Below are 26381 nucleotides of genomic sequence, written 5' to 3'. Positions count from 1 at the left end.
CCTCGTCAGAACCAAGGCCAAATGAAAAGGCAGATGAATGTTTCAGGCTCTACTAAGGTGCCAGGGCAGGAGGAGACAAAGGCTCGGAGGTGTATGTGCTCCCTTCTTAATCTTTGCCCTTTAAACCAGAATAAACTGACAAAACAGGGAAGTTGAAAAGGAGAAAGAAGTCAGTTCAGGCCTGATAGTTGCAAGTGATACACACACAAAGCACTCTTGGATATTTCAGGTTTTATTATTTAATTTAGTTTTCTTGGAAAAAAGACAGTAAGGCAAAAAAAAAAAAATTCCAAAAATAGAATTGCAGGAATATTCTCTCTCTTAACGCCTGCCAATATCCTATGCAAGGATGTGTCAGCCTCTACAAGCTGCAGAGAACAGGCTTTAGACAGGGACTGAGCAGCAAACAGCGCAGAGACCCCACCCAAAGCCCCTTTCCTTCCCACTGAGCAGCACTGTCCTTTGCTGCTGGGGACGGCAGGGTTCACGGCCTCATCTCTACCTGCCAGCAAGGTGACTCCATCCCACCCACAAGCATTCCTGGACAGGAATGCCGCCACCTCACCCCTTCGGTGGCTTAAGTTTGGAAGTTGAAAGAAAAACACAGAAAAGAAAAAGAAAAAAACGAGGATAGGAAACACAGAAGGAAGGCACCTCATTGTGTGATCCTTAGCCAAGGGCAGGGGCTGCCTTATAGTCCACACATACAACCCCCCACCCACCCCCAGAGCGTTGGCTTGGCTAGGGCAGCCTCTGTGCCCTTGTCCACTTCAACACAGCGGCAGCACCTCTGTCAACCTTAAGATCCAGCTTTGGCAGCTGAGAGCGGAACTGTCCCAAGGCCAGTTTGGGGAGTCCTTGCAGCCTCCTGATTTCACAGCGGAATCCATGGACACCTGGCTTGTGCCTGCACAGTGAGGAGCCTGATGCCAGTGAGCTCCAGCTCTGCATCAGATAGTGTTTTTAAAATTTTATTTTAAAGAAGGCAAGGCAAGCCATTGTTGACTGTCACGCTTTCTGCAGAGCGTCTCCCTGGATCCTGTGGCAGTGGAGAGGGACAGCTGGGGGCAAGTGTTATAAAATGGGGTCTGCAGGATAGGAGGTACAGGAGGGGAAAAAACAGAACAAAAATTATATCTCTTTCTCTCTCTCTCTCTCTCTCTCTCTCTCTCCATATATATAATATACATATAAACAGGTGCGCATCAAGCCAGAGGTTGCTTTAGGCAGAGGGGAGGCTGTGTCCTGCATTGCCGCTTTCCACCCAAGTGTATGTGGGGAAAATCTGAAGCCTGCTATGGGGAAGGGAGAACAAGTAAGTTTTATTTCCTACCATCGTATGAACAGCTGGTGATGTCACAAAGGCGGGTTCCGCTGAAACCAGAGCTACCTGCACCCACCCACTGCCACCACCCTGCGCCCGCTTCTCTAGGGCACAATTAGTTGCTTTGCTACCTGTGTGAACAGAGAGAGACAGTGGCTCCTGGAGAGAGCTGGCATCCACCCATCCTCCTCCTGCCCACCCAATGTTTCGGAAACTTCTCCTGTAGGTAGGGCTTGGGAAGGAGGAAAAAGAGAGCAACCCTTATGGTCAAAAGGTCCCTGTATCTTCCCCAGCTATTCTCTTGGTGCATACATTCAAGGTCTTGACTACGGGCCCCTATCTGGAAGTAGAAAGGGAGGGCAATCCATGTAAGCACGGTGTTGCTCCCCCTCTTCCTCCCCAAACGTGGGGGGCTGCGAGCAGAGCAATGCTCTCTTTTTGGTGGGGAAACGCGAGGGCACAGTCCTCTATTTCTACTTGTCCCCAGCCATCCAGGAATCCAGACACCAACTTCAGCTTCAATCAGCTAAGGCAACCCAGCCAATCACCACTGCTGGATTCTGCTTTGGGTGATTGATTCAAAACAAGTGATTGGTTAAGACAGACAGATTCGGTGAGGAAAGCACTAGGCAGGAAGTCACATGATCAGCCGCTCCCCCTCCATCCTTCTTCCACTACCCTCTTCTTTCCCCTCCATCCTCGTTAATAGTCCTGCTGCTTCCAGCTCAGAAGATGTCAGGGCACATGCTCCAGTCCTGTTTGTCTTTGCTCTCCCAGTAGCCTCCCCTGTACACATGGGACACCTCCTTAGTGTCAGGATCCTTCTTCCGCTCAAACCACAATGCTTTGTAGGGATCATAAGGAGTTCCTGCAGGGGAGGAAGGAAGGGGCAGCAGAGGAGAAAGAGAGAGAGAGGGTGTGAATTGCCAGGTTAACAACAACAAACGGCATATGGCTGACATTTCTGCTGGAAAGTCAGCGCTATGCTTTTCCCTTAGCGAGGGGCCATAGTTCAGTGATGGAGCAACTCTTGGTATGTCCTCTGCCCTTGGAAGTTTGGAAGGCAAGGTGTGGCAGCCCAGGAAAGGGCCTTTTCTGCGGCAACCCCTAAACTGTGGAATTCCCTCTCCACAGAGCAGCACCAGCTCTTTTGATTCCAAACTGTTTTAACTGATTTTAACATTGTGTTTTTTTACCTGGCTGTACACCCCTCCCCCTCCCCGGGACCTCATGCAAAAGGGCTGGCAAGAATCCCAATAAATAATTACAATCATAGATAACTGCTTTGCAATGCAAGACCCCAGGCTCAATCCCAGGCACTTCCAGCTAAAAAGGATTATAGGAAGCGGGGCCAGCAACATCCACTCTGCCCAATATGCTGGAGAGGCATTGCCAGTCCAGAACAAACAAGACTCGACTAGGAGGACCAGCCACCTCACTGTACTTAGGCTGCTTCATATGTTCCCGTTGCCTTTTAAAAATCAGTGCAGGGGCAAGTGGGGCAAGCTCTTACCGTCCTCTGTCGCCTTCACGGCCTCAGCTTCACGTTTTTTGCGGGAGATGCGCTGCTTCTCCTCCAGGCGCTGCTTCTCTGCGTTGGCTTCATCCCAGCGCCCGTTCTCCATGAGCCGCTGGTCAGGCCGAAGCCTGCTGTCCGTGGGAGCAGTGCCACTTTCTGGGGCATTGAGCGTCAAAGCCAGCTCAGAGAAATAGTACATGTTCTCAGCGTTCTTCCTGCACCAAGGAAAGGGGGCGGGGAGAGGGAGAGAGAGAACAAATTCAGATGGCAGAAAGGCTCCGAGTTGCACTGCAGCCTAAGTTCTGGTGTAGAAAGCGAGCTTAATCTTCCTCTTAGGGCGGCAGGAAAGATATGCACACATTATCTAAGACCCTAGGTCACCAACTCCTTTTCAAAGGGTCAGTATTACTTGTACCCAAGGCTGTGTATTTCCTGTGACTACGCCACACAAACACAGAAGTCTGCAACCTGGAGGACTGTTTCCATTTCCTCTTAAAATAGGCTTGCATGTGTGGACAATGCCTGATGGATAAGGGAGGAAAGGTGAGGCTGGGTTTCCAGGAGCTTCAGTGTCCTCCATTCTTTAGCCCATGACTAGCAGAAAGCGTATTTCCCGCACCCCACAAGACCTGCACACTTTTGCCATAATTTAGACAGGTCTCAACTCACTTTTCCTTGGGAGGAACACACACGGTACACAAAGCAGTACTTGTTGCTGATTACAAAGGCACGCTCTAAAAGCGACAACCACAACCATCTTCTGCCATCCACAAAAGCCAGTTGAGACAATAGTCCTATTGGCTACGTGAAGGAGAGCATGGCTGTGCACCAGCTCCTCATGCGAGGAGCCAGGCTACCTCCCTTACTCACGGGAGTGGGTTCCTCTTCCACAGCATGACCCTGCTGTCCTCTGCTTCGTGCGCTCTCTGCCGGCTGTCGCCACCGTTCTCCAAACTGGTTGTCACCCTGAAACAGTCCATCTTCTCGTCCCAGGTGCCCAGCAACACAAAGTGCACTTTTCCTGAGGGATCTAACACCTCTCCAGTAACCTGCCATAGAAAGGAGTTCAAGGAGGTCCAGCAAAGTTACGTACAAACCCACCTAGGCATCAGAATTCCCCTAGGCTAACAAAGAAGCTGAAAAGCAACCAGAGCTGTTCTCAAGAGCTGGTCTGCTAGGACTCCAGAGTGCAGCTACAATATTCAGAGAACGTTCTCTAGAGGTGGTGGCTTAGCTGCCGAGGTCACTGATGTCCATGTGACCCTTCATCTTATGTAAAAGGCCCCTCCTACCACTAAACAGGCCTTTCACCTCTCTCTGTTGTAGAGGGGCTGACACTGTTCTTGCCACCCCCATGGTAAAATGCTCTGAGTACAACATCTCTTACCTTTCTGGCCACATCTCTTGAAAAGTAGCTATATGGAACAAACTTGAGAATACACTTCTCACTAGTCTTATGGTTCAGAATTTCAATCTCACCAGACTGGAAAGGAAAAAAAAGGGAGGAATGAAGTCAAGCAGGTTCGGGATCATTTATGCAGTTCACTAAAATGGTTCTGTAACAGCTGAGCAGATCATCAAAGAGTAGCAACTCTATGGGAAATATGGAAAATGGACCTCTGAAGTCCTGGCTATCAGAATGATGCTCCAAGCACACTTTGGGCTGCAATGCTGCCTTCACAGTCCCCCCTCCCCCACTTTTAACTCACCTGGTCTATCCATAATTTGCCGACTATGATGTTGTGCACTGTGGTGGTGACCTTTTTCCATGTGTAGTGATTGCCAGATGCATGGAAGATACAGTGGATGGTACCTAGAAATAAGAATGCGCTTAGGATGATTTTGCATTGGTGCAGAATCCTTGCCAGGATGAAAAATACGTCAAGTCTAGTGGGCAACAGCATTTTGACTCAGCTCTGGTCAATCTGGGTACCAACCCCTGCTCAGCTAAGGATGACCTGATTGCCCCATTCTCCACAAATGCCCATTTGATGAGCACCCAAGCTATGCATGTGTTCTTAATAGCCCTGAGGGGCACACAGCAAGGGTGAATGTGCTAATGAAGGCCTTAAAAGGTGCTGTGCATATGAGACAACCCATCGTAAGTGGACCAGCTATGTCTCCAGATAGCCTGACTCCAGGCCGGAGACCCTGGACTTTGGTAAAAGATGGGAAGCACAGATGGAATTCCGTCTGTCAATGGGCACCATTAGCTTTCCTTGTCCCTTTAAAACAGCAGGCACCTCGAGGCAAAGACTCACCAAGGGGCATAATTGAGAGGTATTTGCCACGGAACTTGCTGGTGATTTTAATCTCCTGACGAAGGGTCCAGCCGTGCTTGGAATCAGCATGATGGGCAGCAGCTGGAGGATGGTGGCTCACCTAGAGGGCAGGACAGAGAGAAGTTAAGGAAGAAGAGTGTATTCAGCAGGCGAGTCACCAGGAATATGTAGAAGCAGGAAGAGCTGACAGCAGACACCCCCAACAGATATTGTCTTGGACCCTGAGCACACTGACTTGAAAGTAAGTGCCGCTGAAACACAACAGAACTTAATTTGCTTAAGACTGAAATGTATCTTCCATGCATCTGGAATCAATCAAGTATTCCAGCTCAGAGTCAGACAAGGGATGTGCCCTGCTCGTCACCTGCTCACAGATGGAACGGTAGCCGTTCTCCTCCAGCCGGTCTAGCTCAAAGGTTTCCCCTAAGAGAGGGTTGAATGGCTTGCTGGTGCGGAAGACTGTGGTGGAGTAAGACGATACGGTAAATGCAGCCACATAGCAGAGCTGCTCCAGGGAGCTTTCACACTTGGCTGCCCGGTCCAACAGCTCGTGGTATTCCAGGTCCTCTGTGAGGCGCTGCAGCATAGATAAGGGCTCATTGAAGTTCACCTGGAGGAAGAAGCAGCAGGTGTTAAGCAGGGCAGCCACTCAGGGGCAGAAGTACCGGTATGCAAGGCAAACCTAGATGCAGCAAGCACACTCCAGGTTCATACAGAGTCTCATTTCACAGAGCTTGTTGGGTTATAGTGTCGTGGCTTCCCACCCTTTTCCCCCATAGGCCATGGGACAGCAAGCCCCAGATCTTACTACTCAAGCTAGACTTAAGGGGACTCACTGGCATGGGAATCTTGGAGAGCTCCTTGCCAATACAGTTCTTCATGATGCTCCACAAGTTCAGGCTGTAATTTGGTTTGTGAGGAATTCGGGTTCTCTTCTCCTTCTTGGTGTCTTCCATAAACTGGTGTTTATACTTTGGGAGAGAAAGGAGACTAGTGAAGACAGGTGGGAAGGCATAAGCTGGACAGTGAATTCTATACAGTCTTGTTAAAGAGGTTCCCAATTGAACTATAAGCCTTGGGGCAAAGTAAACAACTTCTTCCAAGAGCACCTTAATCTATGCAGAAAGAGGTTCTTAGCCATGCCCAGAATCGCTAAGCTCAGTGCAGTAAGACCTGTCTCAAATGGACAGAAACGTGGAAGAAGGCAGATCCTGCAGCCAACATTACCCCTGCTTTTCCAAGCCTTCAATAAGCTCCATCACAAAGTATGCCTCAAAGTATATTAAGCACTTGTAGGCTTACAGGAGAAGGACTAAAGAGGCCCATCAACCCTCCAGGTGGTGCTCTGCATCCCATTGTCCATGCAGACTGTGGCTCATTTAGGGGATACACTGCTGAGGTACTCCAGAAGCTTGGGAAGGACCCACTTGTTCCAGCTATCTCCCTCTGCAGGGTCCCAACAGCATCTGGTGAAAAATATTGTTTCCCTGGCCCATCCCCCTCAGAGCAAAAACATGGACTACCTGCTCATCGAGGCTGATTTCACTGCTAGCACCACTGATGTTGCTTCCTGTTCGTCTAAAGGAATTACAGAAAGACATACCATGAGAAAACTAGGATGTTCCAGTTGAAATAATGTGCTATCAGGATAAAAACATGCCCAGAGAACAGTGCTGCCAAACACCAAACAGAGTATCTAGTTTGTCAGAGTTGAACAGCAAGTAAAACCAGGGCCACTGATCTACTGATCTATCTTTATTTATTAAGTTAAAAGGCAAAATAAAATTACCTAAAGGTGCCCATGGACTACTTTCAAGAAGTCAGTGCAGTGTACTGATTTGCCAGGTCTCCTGTTCTACTTTCCTCATTACTATCCTGTCCCTTTACTAATTTAACCTGCAATTAGGGGGGGGGGGCGGAAATCACAGCAACTGTATGCTCTTACATCTAAATAACCTAGAAGCATGAATGAAGCATGAGACTGTTGTCTAGTGACAGCTGTACACGTTGTTTGGGTGTGTGACAGAAATCTACTCTTTCCACTTCTCTCCCCTTTGAAGCTATGCACTGCTTGCTTGAACCTGAAGTCACTAGCATCCATACCCAACTAAATTCTTGCAATAATGTGTTCCAGAAACTTAAGCTGGCATGGAGTACAGCTGCCTAATTGCTGACAATGTAAGCTTGTCTGATCATGTTTCACCCACTCTGGAAAACAATGTTGTCTTAGCTGTCCTTGGGTGCAATTTGAAGTGCTAGTCTGGACCTTTAAAGCACTAAGTCAGTGGCAACTAACCTGTGCCCCGCCAATGTTGCTGGACTCCCATCAGCCCCAGCCGGCATGGCCAATGGCCAGGAATGATGTGAGTTGTAGTCCAGAAACATCTGTAGGGTCACAAGTTAGACATCCCTGCACGAAGTAATCTGGATCCTGAATATCTCAGGGAGATGTCAGTAAGAGTGGACAGCATTGGCTTAGGTGGACTAATCACTTTTATTTTATATTCAAGAGATTTCCTCTCCACCTTTTCCTTCATCCTCTCCATTCTCTCTTCCTCTCCTTTGAAGGCTGAGGAGCAAGATGTCCCAGTTCTATAAAACACACTTAACAGGGGAGGAACACACAGAACCTGCTTTGGTATGTTGAATTTCACCCAGGCAGTTTGTCCCCCTCTAAGCTATGATGACACAGGCTATGGAAGTGGGAAAGCATCAAAGGTGAGGGAAACACCTCCGTAAATTCACAAGTTTGCAGTGCCAAAGGCTGATGGGTGCTAAGCTGTCTGCTGAATGGGAGAGGGGCATCACTCACTTATGGCCCATGCTTTCAGGCATGGTGATGATCTCAGGAGCATCAAAGAACTCGTTATCGTCGTCTTCATCACTCATATCTCCCTTTGATGGGCAACATCGATCTGTAAGAGGAACACATGCTGATGTTCTCTTTCTTGGTTTCAGTTACTAGTACTTGATTCCAAATACTTTGGGACTTCGGGGCAAGCGTCCCACAATAGAAGCGATTGTGAGTAGGAAACCAACAAAAGAAAAGGCAATGGAGACTAGCAGAAGAGCTAGAGCTTGGCTGATAGAAGAGATGGAAGCCAAGGCCCTCGATTCCTACCTTTGGAAGAATCCATGCTGCCAGGGGCATTGGCTTGTAGAACTGTTGCTCCACGGAAGGCCCTTTCCAGGTGGTTGTGCTGCTTTGCCAGCTGCTCCAGGGTCTCCTCTAGACGGATGCGCTGGTCTCGCTCATATTGAAGGGACTTCTGCCACTTCTTGCTGTGCGTCTGGGCCAACATCAGGAAGTCTCGGCAAGCCTGTGGGGAGCACCAAAGCGAGGCGGCACTCACCACTCCGGTCTGTATGGGCCCCGGACACTCGGCTGGCCCAAATGTCACTCCAACTGTGAGGCCAACACTTCTCGTCTTGCTGTGCTAGTCAAACGCCAACTCCTGCCTTCATACCATCCCCCCCATGGTGCCACCAGGAGATCACTTTGCTCTGTAGCATTGTAGGGCTGGCCCCGATCAAACTGCACTGCAGCACCTCTTGCTGCCCCAGCTCTTAAAGTGGTAAGTAAATGGGTCCTCTTGTGGGTTAACAGGAACTGCTGGGGACAGGTCCCCTTTCAGGACACTTTGCTCTTAACTGCCCCTCCCACTCGGAGACCCAATAAGCATTCACCAGTCTCCTAGCAACTTCACCATGGACACTCACTGAACAGAGATGCTCAGACAGACATGGGCAGGGACACTCGTCTTCTAGAAGCCCAACCAAATATTCCATGCAAAAGGCTGCAAATACACCACCAGCGAATAAATCTGGGCAAATCACAAAATACTGAAAATGTGACTCCTGGACCTTCATCAATTAAACAGAAGCTGCTTAAATGTTACCCCTAGTTGATTAATTTGTACTAAGTGCAAAATGGAGCAGTAGTTACACAATAAAAAGGAAGGAAGGAGGGAGACTTCAACAACCAGTACTTAGGGGCAGGAAAGCTGAGACTGTGGTCTGTATACAGGGGGCAAGGAAGGGTCAAAAGTGGGGAAATCTTCCCAGGCTCTGCTCTAAACTCAGAGACTTTAAGCGGACTGTTTTAGTTTGAGCATTTGGGATAAAATGATGTAATTTAGTATCAATCCAGAAGGTTTTGTGGAAAAACACACACTTAAAAAGGCAAAATAAAAGAATGCTAGGAAATTAGCCTGTCTGATAAGATGCTCTGTATATCTGGCAATGGAAATACATCAATACAAATATTGCATCCTTGCTTAAGGCAGTAAAATGAACAGACATGTACGGAATACTGTATTTACTTGAATGTAACGAACACCTTTTTTGGCCAAATTATGTAGTGGAAATTAGGGTGTGCTTTAGATTTCATGGTGCTTTTACATTCGCCAGCAAATACTTTTCTTGTTTCAAGGTTTTGAAAACTGAGGTGCGCATTAGATTCAATTGCACATTAGATTCGTGTAAATATGGCATTAATGTTGGTCAAAGAAAGATAAGACTTTCAGACCAAGTAATCCTTTGCTCCTAAATATATACCAAAACAGGTCTTGTCTTCTTTTTGACTTCCTTTTGAACACACCTAGAGGTTTTCTGTATATCTGAGGGGCAAAGTTGGTTAACTACAAGATTTATAGAATGTAGTTCCTATTCAAATTCTTGAGTAATCCACATTGTTAGGCTTTTGTGGTATAAAACTGTCTATGGTTAGTTAAAAACTTTCTGTTTAAAAGCTATTATGATGTCATTCCATCTTCAAAGAAGTGTATTCCAGGTTTATATTTAACAACGTCTGGTAGCCGTAGGCAACCAGGAATTCCACACTGGCAAGGAAGTGCACAGAATTCCATGCAAACCAGTAAGTGGGCTGGTGGAGAAAGGATGGATTGTTCAGATCCTGGTATATACCCAGCAAGGAAGCATAGCCCACTAGCTTCTTAGCTGGCTAGTAAACAATTCTGCTAGTTGGTAATTCTTGTTGACATATGTCTAGGGCTGTCATGTTCCCACTTTAAGGGAGGGCTTCACCTACTGGTCAGCTTCATTGTTACAGTTCGCCAGTTGCTTCAAAAACACCAATGATAGCATCTACTTGCCTGTGCAGAACAAGCTATAGCTTTTCTAGGAATGACCTACAGAACTTGAGACAATTTAGAGGTCTTCTTCACATTTCTGGAGTGTTTGCATAAATCTCTTGCTTTACAGTTTACTGTTTGCCCCAGGGTTGTACCATGCCCTAGTCAAAACAGAACTCCTTCCCTGACACTTGAACCACACAATGGTTGACCTGCAAAGATGGGAGGTTCACACTTATGTAAATCCCAGGAACATGGGATGCGGAAGGCATGCAAGCAATACTGGCAACTACCAGAGTTGAGTCCAAAGAGAAACCCGTCTGAAATAGTCTCAACTGCATTAAAGTCATCCCAAAGTACAGAGTTCTAGGAGCAACAGTAGACTGGGATTTACCAGGAGGACGCTCTCAGCTTTGATACTGTGAGACATAAGATGGTACTTTGCTCAAGTGAACTGGTAACTACTGGAAACTGGAGAGAGGAGCAAGTTAAGTTTAAGGATCAAGAACAATACTACACAAAGTGCAACTGCACGTAGCTGTTTGTTCCACTGTGCTCAGCTGAGCTCTCCCTCACAGAAGTGCGCACAGGATTGTAGCTCAGAATGAACCCAGACCCTGCAATTGTCATCTGAGGAGGTTCTTCATGTGCCCCCTCTGCAGGAGGTCCGGAAGGCAGCAACACAAAAATGGGCCTTTTCAGTGGTGGCTCCTTGCTTGTGGAATGCTCTCCCCAGGGAGGCTCACCTGGCACCTTCATTATGTATCTTTAGGCAGTAGGCAAAAACATTCCTTTTTTGTCAGACCTATGCCTTTTTTGCATGGGTGAGATATTTTAATTTAGTTTGTTTAAAGACTAGAATATTAAAAAGACTTTTAAAAAATGCTGGTTTAATGCATGAATGTGTTTGCTTAAAATACTTTGTTACATTGAGTTTTGGTGGCAAAAAACAACAACTAATAAATAATATTTAAAATATTTAAAATAATAATAATAATAACCCCCTTGCAAAGTCCTCAAAGGCTGGCCTGATGGCAACCTCCAACAAAACTACATCTGTGCTGCCATGGGTCCTGGTGATCAAGTCCACAAAATCTCACCATCCTATGGCCCTCAGCCCTTAATTGTTCTGAAGGCTTTATCTCTACACTTCTCCTTTCTGGTTTGCTCCGCGATTTTAAAAATCTAATTTGATGTACTGTTTATGGATTACAATTCCCATCACGTCCTTTTCTTATAGCTCAGGTTGAGTCATGTCTTTAATGCAATTCTTTCGACTGGCCACAGCGTGGCCACACTGGGCTAAGAAAGCACAGCCAACTAACTACCTGCAGGGGATTCAGGACGAGCAGAGGCTTATATATTTTGCTAAAATGGGTGATGTCACAGATGGCTTATAAATCCAAAACCCACCGGATCCTATCTCCCTTCTCAAAAGAGGGAAATGCTGCGGTGGCTATGATTAAAGCCTGCAGAGCCAATGGTCTGGGACGCACCCAGCGGCCCCCTTCCTGCCAGCCGGCTCAGGGCCAGAGCGTCTGGCAGCAGCACACTTACATTGATCATGGCATTGGACGTGATGCGGAAGAGGGTGGCGCGCTCGTTGACCTGCTTGATCTTCTCATTGCTCTCGGCCGGCAGCTTGAGGGTCTCCAGTTCGCTGAGCGAGCGCTGCAAGGCCGTCCCGTGCTTGGCAATCAGGTCGTTGCAGGTGCTGAGATCCTCCACCTTGCTAGAGAGGGTGCGTAGGGTGTTCTGCAGTTCCGTCTTGTCCGTCTGAGACACTGATTCTTCATCACCCGACTCGTCTGTGGGGAAAAGGCTGCAGCTGTTAACACCTTCAAGGCAAGGCTCACCCCAGGAGCAGAGGCATTTCCAGGTCCTCCTTTATTCTCAGCACTGGTGCCTATCTCCAGGGGACTAAAGGGAGCCTGTTTCCTCTCCCACCCCCCCCCCCACCACCATAATGTGATCCCTTCCCATAGTCCAGTGAAGATACTGGCCAATGTTGGGGCTACAGGTAGCTAACAGGGAAATCTCTCTTGCCAGTTCAATGGTTTGTTGAAGCAAAGGACAGGATTTCTAATCCCACCCCTCCATTTTAGCAAGGAACTAAGGTGTAAACTGTGGTACTACATATATTATTAATTTCAGGGTTGATGGGTTGTCGTTGTTTTTATCCTTTTCTGAGTATATAGACAAAACAGTGGAATCAAAGGAGAAATCAAACTTGCAATAATAAAAAACAATAATCCCAAAGCTAATTGGGAGCAATAAAGACAGTATAAATATTCAAAGGGTAAAGATCATTGGGAACCTCTGAAAAGTAGGTTACTACTTAGGGTCTGATTTTACTATCTGTGCTCCTTAAAGCAGAAGTGAGAAATATACTGACAGAACCAAGTATCTTACGCGAACTGTATGCAACACCTCCTTATTGCAAGCCATGAATCTACTTATAGAGTTGTGATGTTTAAACACATTTCTCCACCCTGCTATATCATGCCATTTCTCTGGAAAGTCTTACACTGTTTGCAGCCCAATCTCTTGTGTAACTTTCCGCCCTCCAACAGTGGGTTTATAATGTTAGGAATGCTCTGGCGAGTGTGTGGGTATAGGTCTTTCTCTTGCAATACCAGAACTCAAGGTTACCCTGTGAAACCGATTGGTGGTAAGTTCAAGACAGACGAAAGAAAAGTAGCTGTGTCTCTTGAAGTAGTTAACATATGGAATTCAAACACCGTAAAAAGGTAAAGGTAAAGGGACCCCTGACCATTAGGTCCAGTCGTGACCGACTCTGGGGTTGCGCGCTCATCTCGCATTATTGGCCGAGGGAGCCAGTGTATAGCTTCCAGGTCATGTGGCCAGCATGACAAAGCCGCTTCTGGCAAACCAGAGCAGCACATGGAAACGCCGTTTACCTTCCCGCTATAGCGGTTCCTATTTATCTACTTGCATTTTGATGTGCTTTCGAACTGCTAGGTTGGCAGGAGCTGGGACTAAGCAACGGGAGCTCACCCCGTCACAGGGATTCGAACCGCTGACCTTCTGATCAGCAAGCCCTAGGCTCCGTGGTTTAGCCCACAGCGCCACCTGGGTCCCATTAAATAAAAAATGGCCCCTTGTTTTTCTTTGAAAATGATCGGACAAAATGAATTTAGAATGTTTTCTTTTAGGTATTATTAGCAATGATACTTGTTGGAACTCGCATGCTCAGTAGCAAGATGTTGGAGAAAAACAACAGAAGACTCATCTCTCTCTCTCTTTTTGGGCGGGGGTACATTGGAGGAAGACCATCACTTTTCATGCCCTGTTTGTGAACTTTCAGAGGCATATGGCAGGCTGTTCTTAAAATGAAGAACTAGATGGACTTTTGGTCCATCTCAGCAAGACAGCCCTTACATTCTAGTGATTAAAACACATACACATATGGTTGGCTCGCTCTTGTGCTTCGTCACTACCAACAAATAATGAGTCCCAAAGTAGAATGATAAGGAACTTACAAAAAACTATCCAATCGGATGGGGGAATGTCTGCTGCAATCAATCAAGAGAAATACTATTCAACAATGAGGCATGAAGTCGCTGAGGGGAAGAGTACATGAGAGCACAGTATCTAGATGGCAACATTTTGAGTGTCAACATAGCAGATAAATTAGATAGACACGCAAACAGAGCGAGCGAGAGCGAGCGAGCAGGTATTAACATTTGGGAGTCAGAGTTTCAGTACCATGAGCTTGAAACCTCATGCTGTGGATAATGACGATGCACACAAATAAATGCCTCTCCCCCCCCACCCTTATTTCTTTAGCTTTAGGTTTAAAAGGGGATGGGGGACCGGGATACTGAAAATTCAACAGGACTAATATTTGCAACTCTGATGCCTAAGGCACAACACAATCTCATGTTACTGGGCAAAGGACATTTTGTTTTGAAAACACTGAAGAAATTCTTTCTGGTAAAGCTGCCAGATACCGCTTCTTTTTCTTTAGAATTCTATGAAAATAAAACAACCCGCCCATTGGTAGCTGGTGGCAAAAATTTCCACTTCTTTCCCCTTCTACAAAGAGCAAATATGTCCTACGGAGAAGAGACAAACACGTTTGAGACACCAGATGGGGGGGACCCAGGAGTTGAGGGACCGCAACTCCTTCAATGCATGATTTATTCAATACAAAAATGGACATTGGGCCTTGCTTTTTACCTAATCAGATACACCAGCTACTGACAGATGCTTTAGCTCAGGAGCCATCAGATTATAATCTGAGGCTCAGCTGATTGGGTAATGTGCAAAGCAGATTTGGTACTGACTGCTAAAATGCACTTTTGGTTTGGGAAACAGAAAGCGAACCATTCTGAAAAGCCTGATGCTTAAAAATATAGCCACATTTTCTAGAGGCCTCATGCTATAAACCACAATGGCCCCAAGTGGCCTGTTTCTTTGGTATGTTACACGCACAAGGCAAAGGACACCGAACAATTTGTATGAGTAACAAACATTTAGTGTTTGGCAGAAAACCTTGCCCCAAGGAGCTGGAGCTCTAAATAGGATGGAACAGGACAAACTGGAAGAGATGTGCCCTCATGTTAACCCCATGGCCTAGAATAGACTAGGAATTGTTCTCTGCAGGTATTTTGGCCTATATGCATTTCACAGGTGAGGCTACCTACCAAGGGTAGCCCAAAATCACAAACAAACAAGCAGAGTAGGATGAGAACAGAAGCCTCAGCTACTTCCTGTTTGCCCCAGTGCCATTAGCCAACACCAAATCTGCTCAGAAGATCTCATTTCTCCATTTGTCATATTGATTTTCCTGGGTGTCTCCCTCCACAATAAGCTCTCCGAGTTTCTCAGTGCTCACCCACACCCACTCCTGCTTCATCTGCACTGCCCTGAACACACCCTTTACCTGATTCTGCCAGCATCTTGACAGCTTTGGCCTTGGCCAGCTCTAGAGCTGTGACCCAGCGCTGCCTCTCAACCTCTGAGTTGGCCTTCAGGTGGTAGGTCTGTGCCCCTCCGTTGGAAATGATGAAGTTGCAGGAGTCCTCCACTGTGATGTTAGCCGTCGCCAGGTTGATGGTTCCACGACAGGTGTGTCGCATCTCTGCCTTCGATCTGCCGGAAGGACAAAGTAGGAGGGCGGTCACCAGGGCATGAAGAAGCACAAGCTTCAGAGGTCTAAACCTCAAGACGCAGAATAATGAGACAAGGGCACCACATTTGGGAACAGGGAGAAAGTGAGAGTCCTATGTATCTGTCCTCTCCAGGGCAATAGGAAATGATGGGTTAACAGCTACAAGGAAGAAACACCACTGTTTCCCTGATTGGTGTGTAAACTGTCTGCTGCTATTCCCACATGTAGGTAGTGGTCTGCAGATTGCAGAATGGGAGCCACCTGATGCTGTGAGATTCAAATAATAAAAGGGCAGATGTCTAGTTCTTGGAACAATGGAAGTCAGCTAGAGGGGAGGGGGCAGAAATGTGCAGGCAGGAATTTTTTAAAAAAATGAAAAAAATGAGGACAGGAAGGGGATTGGCTGGGAACTTAAGTGGACTGCGATAGTAGCAGAACTTCTTCTGTCTAGTGCAACTACCAATAATAATTCTATTGTCTTGCATTTCTGATCCTTTCAACATACCTCTAGTATACAGGCACACCCTAAACTTCACACAACCACTAGTTATCCTTTGTGCAGCACTGTTTTGATTTGCAAACGTTTTGGATGTGCTTTAGCTCTCTTGACAACCTGGTGAGGCAGCAATTTCCAGAAGGGCAGCAAAGACCAATACTCCTTTTGGTGAGGCAGGTGAATAATACTTTATGGATGGAAAAGCAACTACCAACTTGGCTAATGAATCCATGGCGGAAATGGATTATGGAGACCTTAGTTTGACTCCTTTACGAGGCTTTCTAGATAAAAACAAACATGCATGAAAACATGGCTGGATTATACTACAGGTGATTGACATGGGAAAGATTCCAGCCATATGATCTACATATCTAGATACCTAGCCTTCCTGCTGCCATATTCGTTTTCTTCGTGTAGGACTTATCCATGGTCCATGGAGGAACATGAAAATCAAGTGCAGACTGAGGTACTAAAGTCCAGGAACAGTTTTACCAGAGAGCTATTTGTCCAGAGCCGCCTCCTGCTTTGGACTACATTAGCTGGGTTTCCAAGTCCTACCCTGTTTCCCCCAAATGATACAGTGGTACCTTGGTTCTCAAACACCTTGTTACTCAAACAACTTGGAACCCAAACACTGCAAACCCGGAAGTAAGTGTTCTGGTTTGTGAACTTTTTTCGGAAGTCAAACGTGCTCTGTTTTGAGTGCCATGCTTCCATTTGAGTGTTACGCTGAGGTCTGTCTGTTTTTGCTATTTGTTTTGCGTTTTTGCTTTTGTGGCTCTTCTTCTTTTCATGTGTGTGTGCCTGTGTGGAACCCAGTTCAGCTACTGATTGATTGATTGATTGTGTGTGTGACTGCAGCACACTATTTATTGCTTTCATTTTATGGATCAATGGTCTCGTTAGATAGTAAAAATCATGTTAAATTGCTGTTTTAGGGTTTGTTTTCCAAAGTGTGGAACGGATTAATCCATTTTGCATTACTTTCTATGGGAAGTGCACCTTGGTTTTGGAACACTTTAGTTTTGGAACCGACTTCCAAAACGAATTAAGTTTGAAAACCAAGGTACCACTGTATAACCAAACTGTCATCTGTCCAATGTATGGCAACCAGATACAGTCTGCACAAAGTTGTAGGCACCCTGTCACTTGCGTTGACTAATCATTAAACTGTCGTGCTGAAAGTCAGTGAGCAAGTTATTTAACACTCACTTTCTCAAATGCTTGGCAGTACTGCACAACCCAAATGTAAGCTGTTTACCCACTTTACAAAATATGTAAAGTGATTCCCAGCCTGGGATGACCCCCTTGAGTGGGGCAGAAGGGAAGTGAAAAGTCCCCTCTCTGTTACTGTGATCACTAGTGGCAGGCATTTCTATTAATAGGGCAATCTCTTGAACTTTGCAGAGCGTCCTGATAATTTCAGCAAGCTGGCCGTCCCAGCCACACACGCAGAGCGGACAGGCCAGATGGTGGGGGATTTTACATTCAATATTGGGACTCAGCCAGACTTGTAGCAGTTTGGGGGCGTTAAAGCCAGAACTAGATGCAGACTAATGCGCCTAAACTCAGAGAAAATGCTGGATTCTCAAGAAGCACATTCACAAGATAAGGGTGTGCGTGCGTGCATGTGTGCGTTTGTGCACCACAGTCCTTCCCAAGCTACAACACTCTTGTCTACATGCTCATTAACGCAATGCACACACACAAACATATGAATATTTATATTATGGTTTCATTCACTAATGGGTGTTCTAGATAAAGTGCAATGGTAATTCCGGAACACAGAAAAATTGTCTGCAATTCCTTCAAATGCCCAGGAATTGGGCATTTTTACCCCCTCCCTCAAAACACAGGGACAGATCTGTCTCAACACCAAACAATGAAATGAAATATTGGGCTGAAGGAATTACTGTCTCAGACTGAAGGGGATAGACAGAATTAGCAGAAGCATCCAGAAAAACCAAGTTTGATACTGGGTCTACATGTAACCTATTGAACTTGAGCCACTCTACAATGGAAAACAGTAATGTATTTATTATGGATATTATTATAGGTACAATTATTAAAGATATCATTATTACTTTTATAGATATTATTCAACAGAGCAGATGCACTGAAATTCATTTCAAGGGATCTACTCAGAGTAAAAGTTAAGTTGATTACCACCCACCCAGTCGATTCATTTGCACATTTGTATATAGTATATGTGTATCACATATCCTCAAGACACAGGCCTACAGGGAATTCCAGAGCTTGCCAGGAAGTCTCATGGATGGAAGCCCAGTGTGGATGAGGCAGTCGGAATGCGAAAGGCCTCCAGACAGCCAGGCCACCATTCATTTCAGTCCCCAATTTTCTCAGCGTTCCCTCTGCCCAAGGCTGCGCTTACAGCTCTCCCAGTTTTGCAGAAATGACTAAGTATACATTCCGCCTACCTTAAGGCTCGCCAAATCCCTCCCCACCCTCAGCCCAAGACAAGAACAAAGTTCCCTATGTATTGACCTGGTACAAGGCAGAGCCATCTCCTTTCCACTGCAAGGCTGAGTAGCACATAGGCAACAACAATGCACACACACAGCCTGCTTGGGGCTGGCACAGAGAAACTGCCAGAATGCTTCATCGCAGAGGCCCCAAGTTTACTGCTTCCTCCTAAAGCTTGGACAGAGGGTAACTTTGCATTCCTTCCTTCCAGCAGGCTGAGTCCAGTGGGGAAATATGAGCCTGGGTTGCCAGCTATTCTTATCCTCCAGAGTCCAGTTACTTTATGAATAATACAGACCAAACTACGGGAGAGTGGCTAACAAGTCAGCCATCTCTGCCTGAGTAAGGCATGGCTCCCTCAAAATATAGGCCTTTAAATTAAATGTTCGCTGGCTAAGAGCCAGCATGTCTACACAGGGGCAAATCCCCAAAGAAGTGGCACAGGGTGATTTTAATACCATTGGCTAGATTTGGTGTGAGGGGAGGAAGGGCCTGCACTAACAATATAGGCTTGATGTCATTCAAGCAGAGTAGACAACACACTGATGGAGGAATTAATAAGGGGGGGGGGCTGCAGACAGTAACCCATAGTACGTTTGTCTGGAGGCAGCAGACCCCAAATATCAGCACCAAGAATCCCATGGCATTCCCCGAGAGTAGCCAGTGCTTCTGGATAAAGTGGTACCTTGGGTTAAGAACTTAATTCATTCCAGAGGTCCGTTCTTAACCTGAGGCGTGCTTTCGCTAATGGGGCCTCCTGCTGCCGCTGCCGCGCAATTTCTGTTCTTATCCTGGGGCAAAGTTCTTTACCTGGAGCAACTACTTCCTGGTTAGCGGAGTTTGTAACCTGAAGCATCCGTAACCCGAGGTACCACAGTACTGCTCTTTTAGTCTTCCTTGGATGTTTGTACAAAACATTCCTTCCTCTAGGATCGCTAAAGCCCACAGGTTTCTCTCCTTGCCATCCTCACAAAATAGGGATCAGGAGATAAGTAGAGCACAACAAATAGTCCAAGTGAACATAGCTACTGCAAGTACTTTACCAAAACCTCACCAGAAGAGACTTAGTGCCTCATTAGCACATTCTTATAGAGAGGGCAGATGAGACTCATAGCAAAAAGATAAAGGTCACCCTACTACCTGTGCCTACAACACTGCACAACTGATGTTGTGATACATTCAAACTGATCAGTAAATATGTCATAGGCACATCGGAGAGAAATTGTATGTAAAGTAGGCCAGGATCTGGGGTAACAATAACTCTGGAAAGGGACATGTTTCCACTACAAATTTAAATTGGTTTAACCATCACAATTCCTAACCAAGGGTTCTTGGAAGTTATAGTTGTGTCCAGAGGCACCACCTTCCAAAGTACATTGGGGGGCCTGATGCAACGTCCTGACATCGCTCCTGCCCAGCTCTGTGTTCAGCCTCAACAATGAGGGCCTCGGCCCCCTCAAAAAAGCTGCAGTTCAAAATCCTTTGCAGGAAAATGTGAAAGCTAACTCAAATCATATTGCAGAGGTGCCTCGGCCCAGTATACCTGAAGGAGAATCTCCACCCCCATCATTCTGCCCGAACACTGAGATCCAGCACTGAGGGCCTTCTGGCGGTTCCCTCACTACGAGATGTGAGGTTACAGGGAACCAGGCAGAGGGCCTTCTCGGTAGTGGCACCCACCCTGTGGAACGCCCTCCCACCAGATGTCATGGAATTAAACTACTATCTGACTTTTAGAAGACATCTGAAGGCAGCCCTGATTAGGGAAGTTTTTAATGTTTGCTATTTTACTGTGTTTTTAATATCCTGTTGGATATTAGAGTGGCTGGGGAGGCCTGGCTGGATGGGCGTAGTATATGTAATAAATTATTATTATTATTATTATTATTATTATTATTATTATTATTATTACTAAGTGAGAGACTAACTCTTACGTTTCTGAGGAGCATACGATTCTCAACAGAAAGGAAGACAAAGCTGGCCATGTACTGTATTAGATATGCATAATAAACCATTTACTATCAGTCAGAACCCAAAGCATCACCCTCATAATCCTTCTTAAACATGGAAGTGACAATAGGTTATGTATGGCCCATTAACACTGGACAACCCAAACCTGGCAAAAGCATAGGATATTAACTGCAAGACCCCAATATATGTGTCACACCATCACATATATAAGCAAAAAGCACCATCTTTTCTTTTTCACCTACAGGTTTCCAAACCACCCCATCGATCTAATAAAACTAATAAGACCCCATTCCAAAGTCTATAACATCCAATTTAACTAATCAAGAATAAGAGCCTCAGTTTGCTGTACTGTACTGATTTAAATCAGTATTGCCATTTTTAAATGTATGCATTTCCTGAACAAGCAAGTGTACTGATCTATTGGGTAGTAACTAAACAGAACCTTTGTACAACCTAGGATCGACCAAAACCTTTGATCCTGAAGCCAACATGCCTTTTGCACTGCAGAACTCTGTTCAGAGGGAAAAGAAGATTTCTGCTTGGCTGTCTCTGTTCACAAGCCAGATCACTTACCTGAAGACTAAAGGCTGCAATCTCTATGAAGATTTACTTGAGATTAAATTCCACTAAGCACAATGGGCACTTACTTCTGAACAGACATACAGTGGCACCTCTGTTTAAGAACAGTCCAGTTTAAGAACAATTTGGTTTACAAACTCTGCAAAACCAGAAATAGTGTCTTGGTTTGAGAACTTTACCTCTGTCTAAGAACGGAATCCGAACAGTGGAAGGGCACTGGTGGCAGGAGGCCTCATTAGGGAAAGCACACCTCGGTTTAAGAACGGATTTCAGGAACAGATTAAGTTCGTAAACTGAGGTACCACTGTACATAGGTTTGGGTTTTAATGCTGTAATCCTACTCATGCTTATTTGGAAGCAGGTCCCATTGAATCAAGTGAGATTTCCTTCCAAATAAACATGCATACAGTTGAGCTATAATGATGTCCAGAACTTTCCAGGAGCAAGAGCTGGTACCTAGTGAACAAAACAGTGTTTCTCCCTGCATTAGAAAGAAATAATATCCATGCTGCTTCCTTAGTAAAGCCCTAAACATCAACATTTAACTGAACATGCCACAGGACTCATGGTGTTGAGAGGGTGCAAAACAGTACAATCCAACCCATAAAGGTTCTGGATATTTGTGGTGTTATACAGGATGACATTTCCTAGATCCTAATGCATTGGATAACTGGTCTTCAATACCAACAGGAAAACACTGCAATGTATCATGTTTACTGCTTGATCTCTGATGTTGAATAATTTGCTAATAGACCTCACTTTTGCATAGAAAAACAAGCTGCAAATCAGAGGGCTTAATATATGGCCATGATGAAGTTTTAGAGATTTATGTTTAAGCAATCACTTGCTTGTTCATACGGGCGCCTCAACTTACAAAGGGGTCATGTTCCGGGGATAGTGCATAAAGCCAAAATCGCATATGGTCAAAACACATGGGGTTCAATGGTGGGTGGGATTGACAGTATTTTCCCCCAGACACCTGCCCTTCTCCACTATATATACAGTCGTACATTAGAACTCGAAAGGAATCCATTTTGGAAGTCTGTTCAACGTCCAAAACATTCGGAAACCAAAGTGTGGCATCTGATTGGCTGCAGGAAGCTCCTGCAGCCAATCGGAAGTCACGGAATCTGCGCCGGACATTCGGCTTCCAAAAATAGTTTGCAAACCAGAACAGTCACTTCTGTGTTTGTGGCATTCGGGAGCCAAAATGTTTGAGAACTAGGATGTTCAAAAACCAAGGTATGACTGTATATATATGTATATATCGCATAAACCTGCATGTGCACAATTTAAATGTGTGTTAAGTTGTGAGTTCTGTATTCAGTTAAGATTTTCTTTAAAATCCAGTTGCTTTAAAAGAGAAACACTATAAATTAAATATTAAAAAGGAAAAAAATGATTTGGCAATATCAAATAGTAGTCATATTTAAGAAAAGACCCATTGAAATCTTGGGTCTACTCAAAATCCAAAGTAGTTGGATTTTTCTTCTCCATTTTTAGGTGCTCTGAGCTTCAGATTTCTAATTATGGGCGGCTTTCTGATGTTCCTCAGCTGCCTGGTCTAAAGGCATTTATGACCTACTATGTGATACCAGAACAGATAAGCTAATGGCACCCAGAAAAGCCATAAACTCTAAGTGTGCATCAGAGCAGATCAACCAACAAGATGCCACTGGTTGAAGAGGACAATGAAATAAATTGCAAGGTCAGAGGACAAGATTTCTTGGGTGAATGAGTAGACAGTCTATGAGTGAATGAGAACACAGTTCAAATCGGCTCTTAGCTAGTTATGAGTGAAAAACAAGCATTTTCCTAAACTTGGGAGAATAATCTTTCCTGAAACCCACTAGTGAAAAAGGGCTCTTTTGCTGTCAAACTGGTCACCACCATATTAGACCGCTGTAACATACACATCAAAATCTTGCGGCTACTTAAAGACTAATGGATTTATTACATCCTTGCATTTTGCAACAAGGACTTCCATGCAGGTAAGTGCACAGGTAGGTGGAAGAAGGAAATGCTCCTTCACTAACCTGCTGCATTTCATGCTGGCCACAAATGAAGGGGTTTCTGTCCCTCTTGGTAGTAGGTCGTATATATACAGTGGATACGGATGCGGATCTTGGATGCGGTTTAGATAGGATTTTTAAATAGGATTTTTTCTACTTACGAATTTTTAGATAGGATTAGGAAACCTTAAGCAACAATAAATCTGTTGCTTTTAAGGTGCCACAAGACTCCTTATTACTATTTGACCACACTCTTTATTCCCTTTACTACTGCACCTTCAGGGTCTCTGAAAATGCATACTTTTAGTTCAAAATGTCAAGTTAACAGAGGCCCCACAAAAATGTGCAAGGGGAAAGATGTTCAAGGAGCCTCATTCACACTCCAGACTTAACAGCAATGCGAAAGAACATCAACAGAGAAGGAAAGATGCATATGGCACAGTAAGGCAACACCTGCTGCACAGCTAATTATTACAGGACACTGGATTATGCTCCACCCACCTGTCAACCTTGACCCAGAAGAGGTGTGGAAAATAACAATCGGGCGCATTGGCCAAATCTAGTTCTCCACCCCTGGATTAGGGCTGCTATCCTTGGATGCAAGTGTCATTGACTATAATGAGAGCAAACATACATAAGATTGGGAGACCAGATTCCAGAAGAACTTCTCATTATTCCATATCTCCATTCACCCTCCCACTACTTAGATTTCCCTTCTCTTTAGGAAATAACACAGCTGACAAGCAAAGTAGAGGCAAAAATGAGAACCTGAGCTCTCTCCCTAAAAATCTCAGAGGCATTCCATTAAGTTAGTTTCAATATACGGTACTTTTGATTACTGTAGTAAGGTAGCTGGAATAATAGTTTTTCTCCAGAAGTTCTGTTTGATATGCTGCTTGACAATCCTCCTGTTTTGTGAGTGGAATACAATTAGTTGAAGTAAGCACAACAGGTGCAAGCCTGGGCAGTATGTATGGAGGTCCTCAGCTGCCCAGACAACAAAACCCTCCTCTTAGCCTCACTGCTGTGGTCCAAAGGAAAGCAGAGCAGTATGTTTGGCACCAGCTGGGCTACAATTGTTTGAAGTGATTTGTCTAATTCACAAATATACCTATGTTCACTTAACATGCAGAGCTAGCCAGAATAGGAATGCACATACAGTTTGGAAGAAAGTAGGTGAAAACTGCTGGGGCTTTAGTATTCATCAGTGATATGGAGTAACATTTATGTGAAAACACAATAGTGGTGCAGACATACAACACTGCACAGAAAGCTATGAATGGTTGCTTAGGCAGACAGGCAACATATAATGCTAAGTATTTGTTTCTGCATTTGCAGAAGACTCATGAAGAAACTGAATCATTTGAAGAGAGGTTTTGAAGCACGGATGGTTTGGGAACCCACAGTTTAAGTAACTCAAGGTAGGTTTTGTCAAAAGTAAACGGCCTCATTGTTTGGTTTTGTTACATTTGAAACACAACCTTCCTTTATGGAGTACAGCAGGAATCCCCAAACTCGGCCCTCCAGATGTTTTGGGACTAGAACTCCAATCATCCCTAGCTCACAGGACCAGTGGTCAAGGATGATGGGAATTGTAGTCCCAAAACATCTGGAGGACCGAGTTTGGGGGTGCCTTGAGTTATCCTAATTCTCTTCACAATGAGGTAGATTGAGCTGAGGGTTAGTTACTTGCCCCAGACTACTTGTTGAGCTTCACAGCCAAACAGGAATTTGAACATAGCTCTCAATCCTAACAAGGGAAGGATACATAGGGCAAATAAAGTTTATGTCCAGCTTCTAACCCGCTGGGAAGAATTTCTCTCCTAACCAAGGAATGTTAGAAGCAGTGATTTCAGAAAAGCTATTTCTATTCCTAGCTTACATGACACCACAGCTAACACTGCCTATGACAGAGTTACCTTTGCCACACCTGCCACACCCAGAACACAGATCTTTTGGAAAACTGGCTTGTGACCTTCATCAGCATACCAACAGGCCTACAATCTTTGCATTTGTTTTGTAAGTACTGTATCAAGTACTGTACACCAAAACACATCACAGAGGACGCATCTCTAAGACTGTGTGTTGCCCATGCCATTAGCTGCAACGGAAAATCAAAAAGATGTGGCCCAGCGATGCTGCCAAGGATGCGGAGGAGGAGGGTGTCTTACAACACATTTGGCTTTTCTGCTGGCTGGCATCAAGGGAAGGAGAAAGCTGCAGAATGTCGCAGGTGTGGAGAAGGGGGAAATAATGCTGCTATTACCACCCTCATCTTCACGTCAGAATGCAGTACATAGCATGCGTGTCTGAGGTGGGGGTAGGAATGTAAGGTAGAATCGCTGAGGGGAGACTCAGAGGTGTGGAAGTCCCCCTGATGCTCCTCAAGACCTGGCTAAGCCATGACACCCTCATGCCACGTGGCAGGGAAGCGGCTGCTCCACACAGAGGAGCCTCCTGCTGCTGCTCCTGCCACGCAGGCCTGGCCAGGGGGAGGAATGCCCAGCCAGATGCAGGCCGGCCAAAGGGAAAGAGGGTCACAGGCGCCCTGGGCGTGACAAGAGCAGGAAAGGGGCGTGGCCGGTCACTCTGGCCAGGGCCGGCAGACGGGGCGTGGCCTCACCTGTAGTAGCTCAGGAGCCCGTTGCTCAGCACGAACCAGCGCCGCTGATACCCTTTGATGTAATTGGTCCATTTGAAAAGCCAGCCCTCGCGGGCTGACCCGGAAGTGGAGCTGGTGGACCCGGAAGCGGAAGCAGAGCTCCCCCCTGGAGTGCCTGTCACCCCCCCTGGGGCCGGTCCCCCAGGGCCCAGGGTGCCTCCTCCGCCGCCAGGCCCGCCACCGGGCCCGGGAGAGGGTAGTGGGGGCGCTGGGCCGGGCCCACAGGTCGCTCCTGGGACGGAGGCGATGGGGCCGCCCGCTCCGCCAGGCGTCGTCGCTGGGCCGGGTCCCGCCGCTCGTAACTCCGACATGGCACCGCGCAGCACCGCCGCCGCCTTCGCGAGCCCCGAACTGCCTCGGCCAACGAGAGACCAGGAACCGCCGGAGGCTGAGCGCCTCCCTCCTTCTTGGCTTCTCCCTCCCCCCAAACGATGCGCGTCGCGCCGTCACCCAACCCTCCCCATTAGCAGCGACGCCCACTCCAGGGGCCGGAGTCCCACTTGGCACCGCCTCCGCGGCTGCTACTGGTCCAAATATGTCCAGGGGGCGTGGCTTGTCGCTACATTGGCCGGTGAGGCGTCGTCGTTCGCTTCCTAATAGGTTTCTTTATCGCAGCTCCCTATTGGCTTCTTCTCTTGTCCTTTGCAGGTAAAAGCCAGTAAGCAGCTCATGGAGAGGGGCGTTGCAAAGACGCTATCTCTGACGTCATCGTGGAACGGGAGCTCTGTGGTTAGATGGCGAATGACATTTGAGAGCCAACGGTAATGGGCGCCTGTGAAGACGAGCCAGAGCTCCAGACCCAATGCCATTTGCACCCTTGCA

General features: G+C 46.1%; 1 protein-coding gene across 1 annotated transcript; it reads right to left on the bottom strand.

Annotated features, from left to right (window-relative positions):
• Positions 1-216: 216 nt before the first annotated feature.
• Positions 217-25976, bottom strand: OSBP (oxysterol binding protein). Its single transcript, XM_035124381.2, has 14 exons — positions 25521-25976; positions 15128-15336; positions 11776-12026; positions 8247-8445; positions 7938-8040; positions 6649-6703; positions 5962-6096; positions 5490-5735; positions 5105-5225; positions 4553-4656; positions 4231-4326; positions 3714-3892; positions 2838-3058; positions 217-2192 (listed from the first exon to the last, which is right to left on the bottom strand). The coding sequence occupies exons 1-14, from the start codon at positions 25868-25870 to the stop codon at positions 2050-2052; spliced, it is 2412 nt and encodes an 803-aa protein (XP_034980272.1). The 5' UTR covers positions 25871-25976; the 3' UTR covers positions 217-2049.
• Positions 25977-26381: the final 405 nt, after the last annotated feature.

Source organism: Zootoca vivipara, chromosome 1 (assembly GCF_963506605.1).
Source record: "Zootoca vivipara chromosome 1, rZooViv1.1, whole genome shotgun sequence".
Lineage (NCBI taxonomy): Eukaryota > Metazoa > Chordata > Lepidosauria > Squamata > Lacertidae > Zootoca > Zootoca vivipara.
Note: the sequence above shows the minus strand (reverse complement) of the source record. Positions and strands in the feature narration are given on the sequence as shown.

What these genes read in the sequence shown, in the direction of transcription:
- OSBP (XM_035124381.2), bottom strand. Translation starts at nt 25,870, where the DNA reads ATGTCGGAGTTACGAGCGGCGGGACCCGGCCCAGCGACGACGCCTGGC. An exon ending in CCTGAAAGCATGGGCCATAA is followed by an intron (nt 6,704 to 7,937) that starts GTGAGTGATGCC and finishes TAATTCCTTTAG; the next exon opens with ACGAACAGGAAGCAACATCA. An exon ending in GCAAATTATGGATAGACCAG is followed by an intron (nt 4,327 to 4,552) that starts GTGAGTTAAAAG and finishes TTTCCTTTCCAG; the next exon opens with TCTGGTGAGATTGAAATTCT.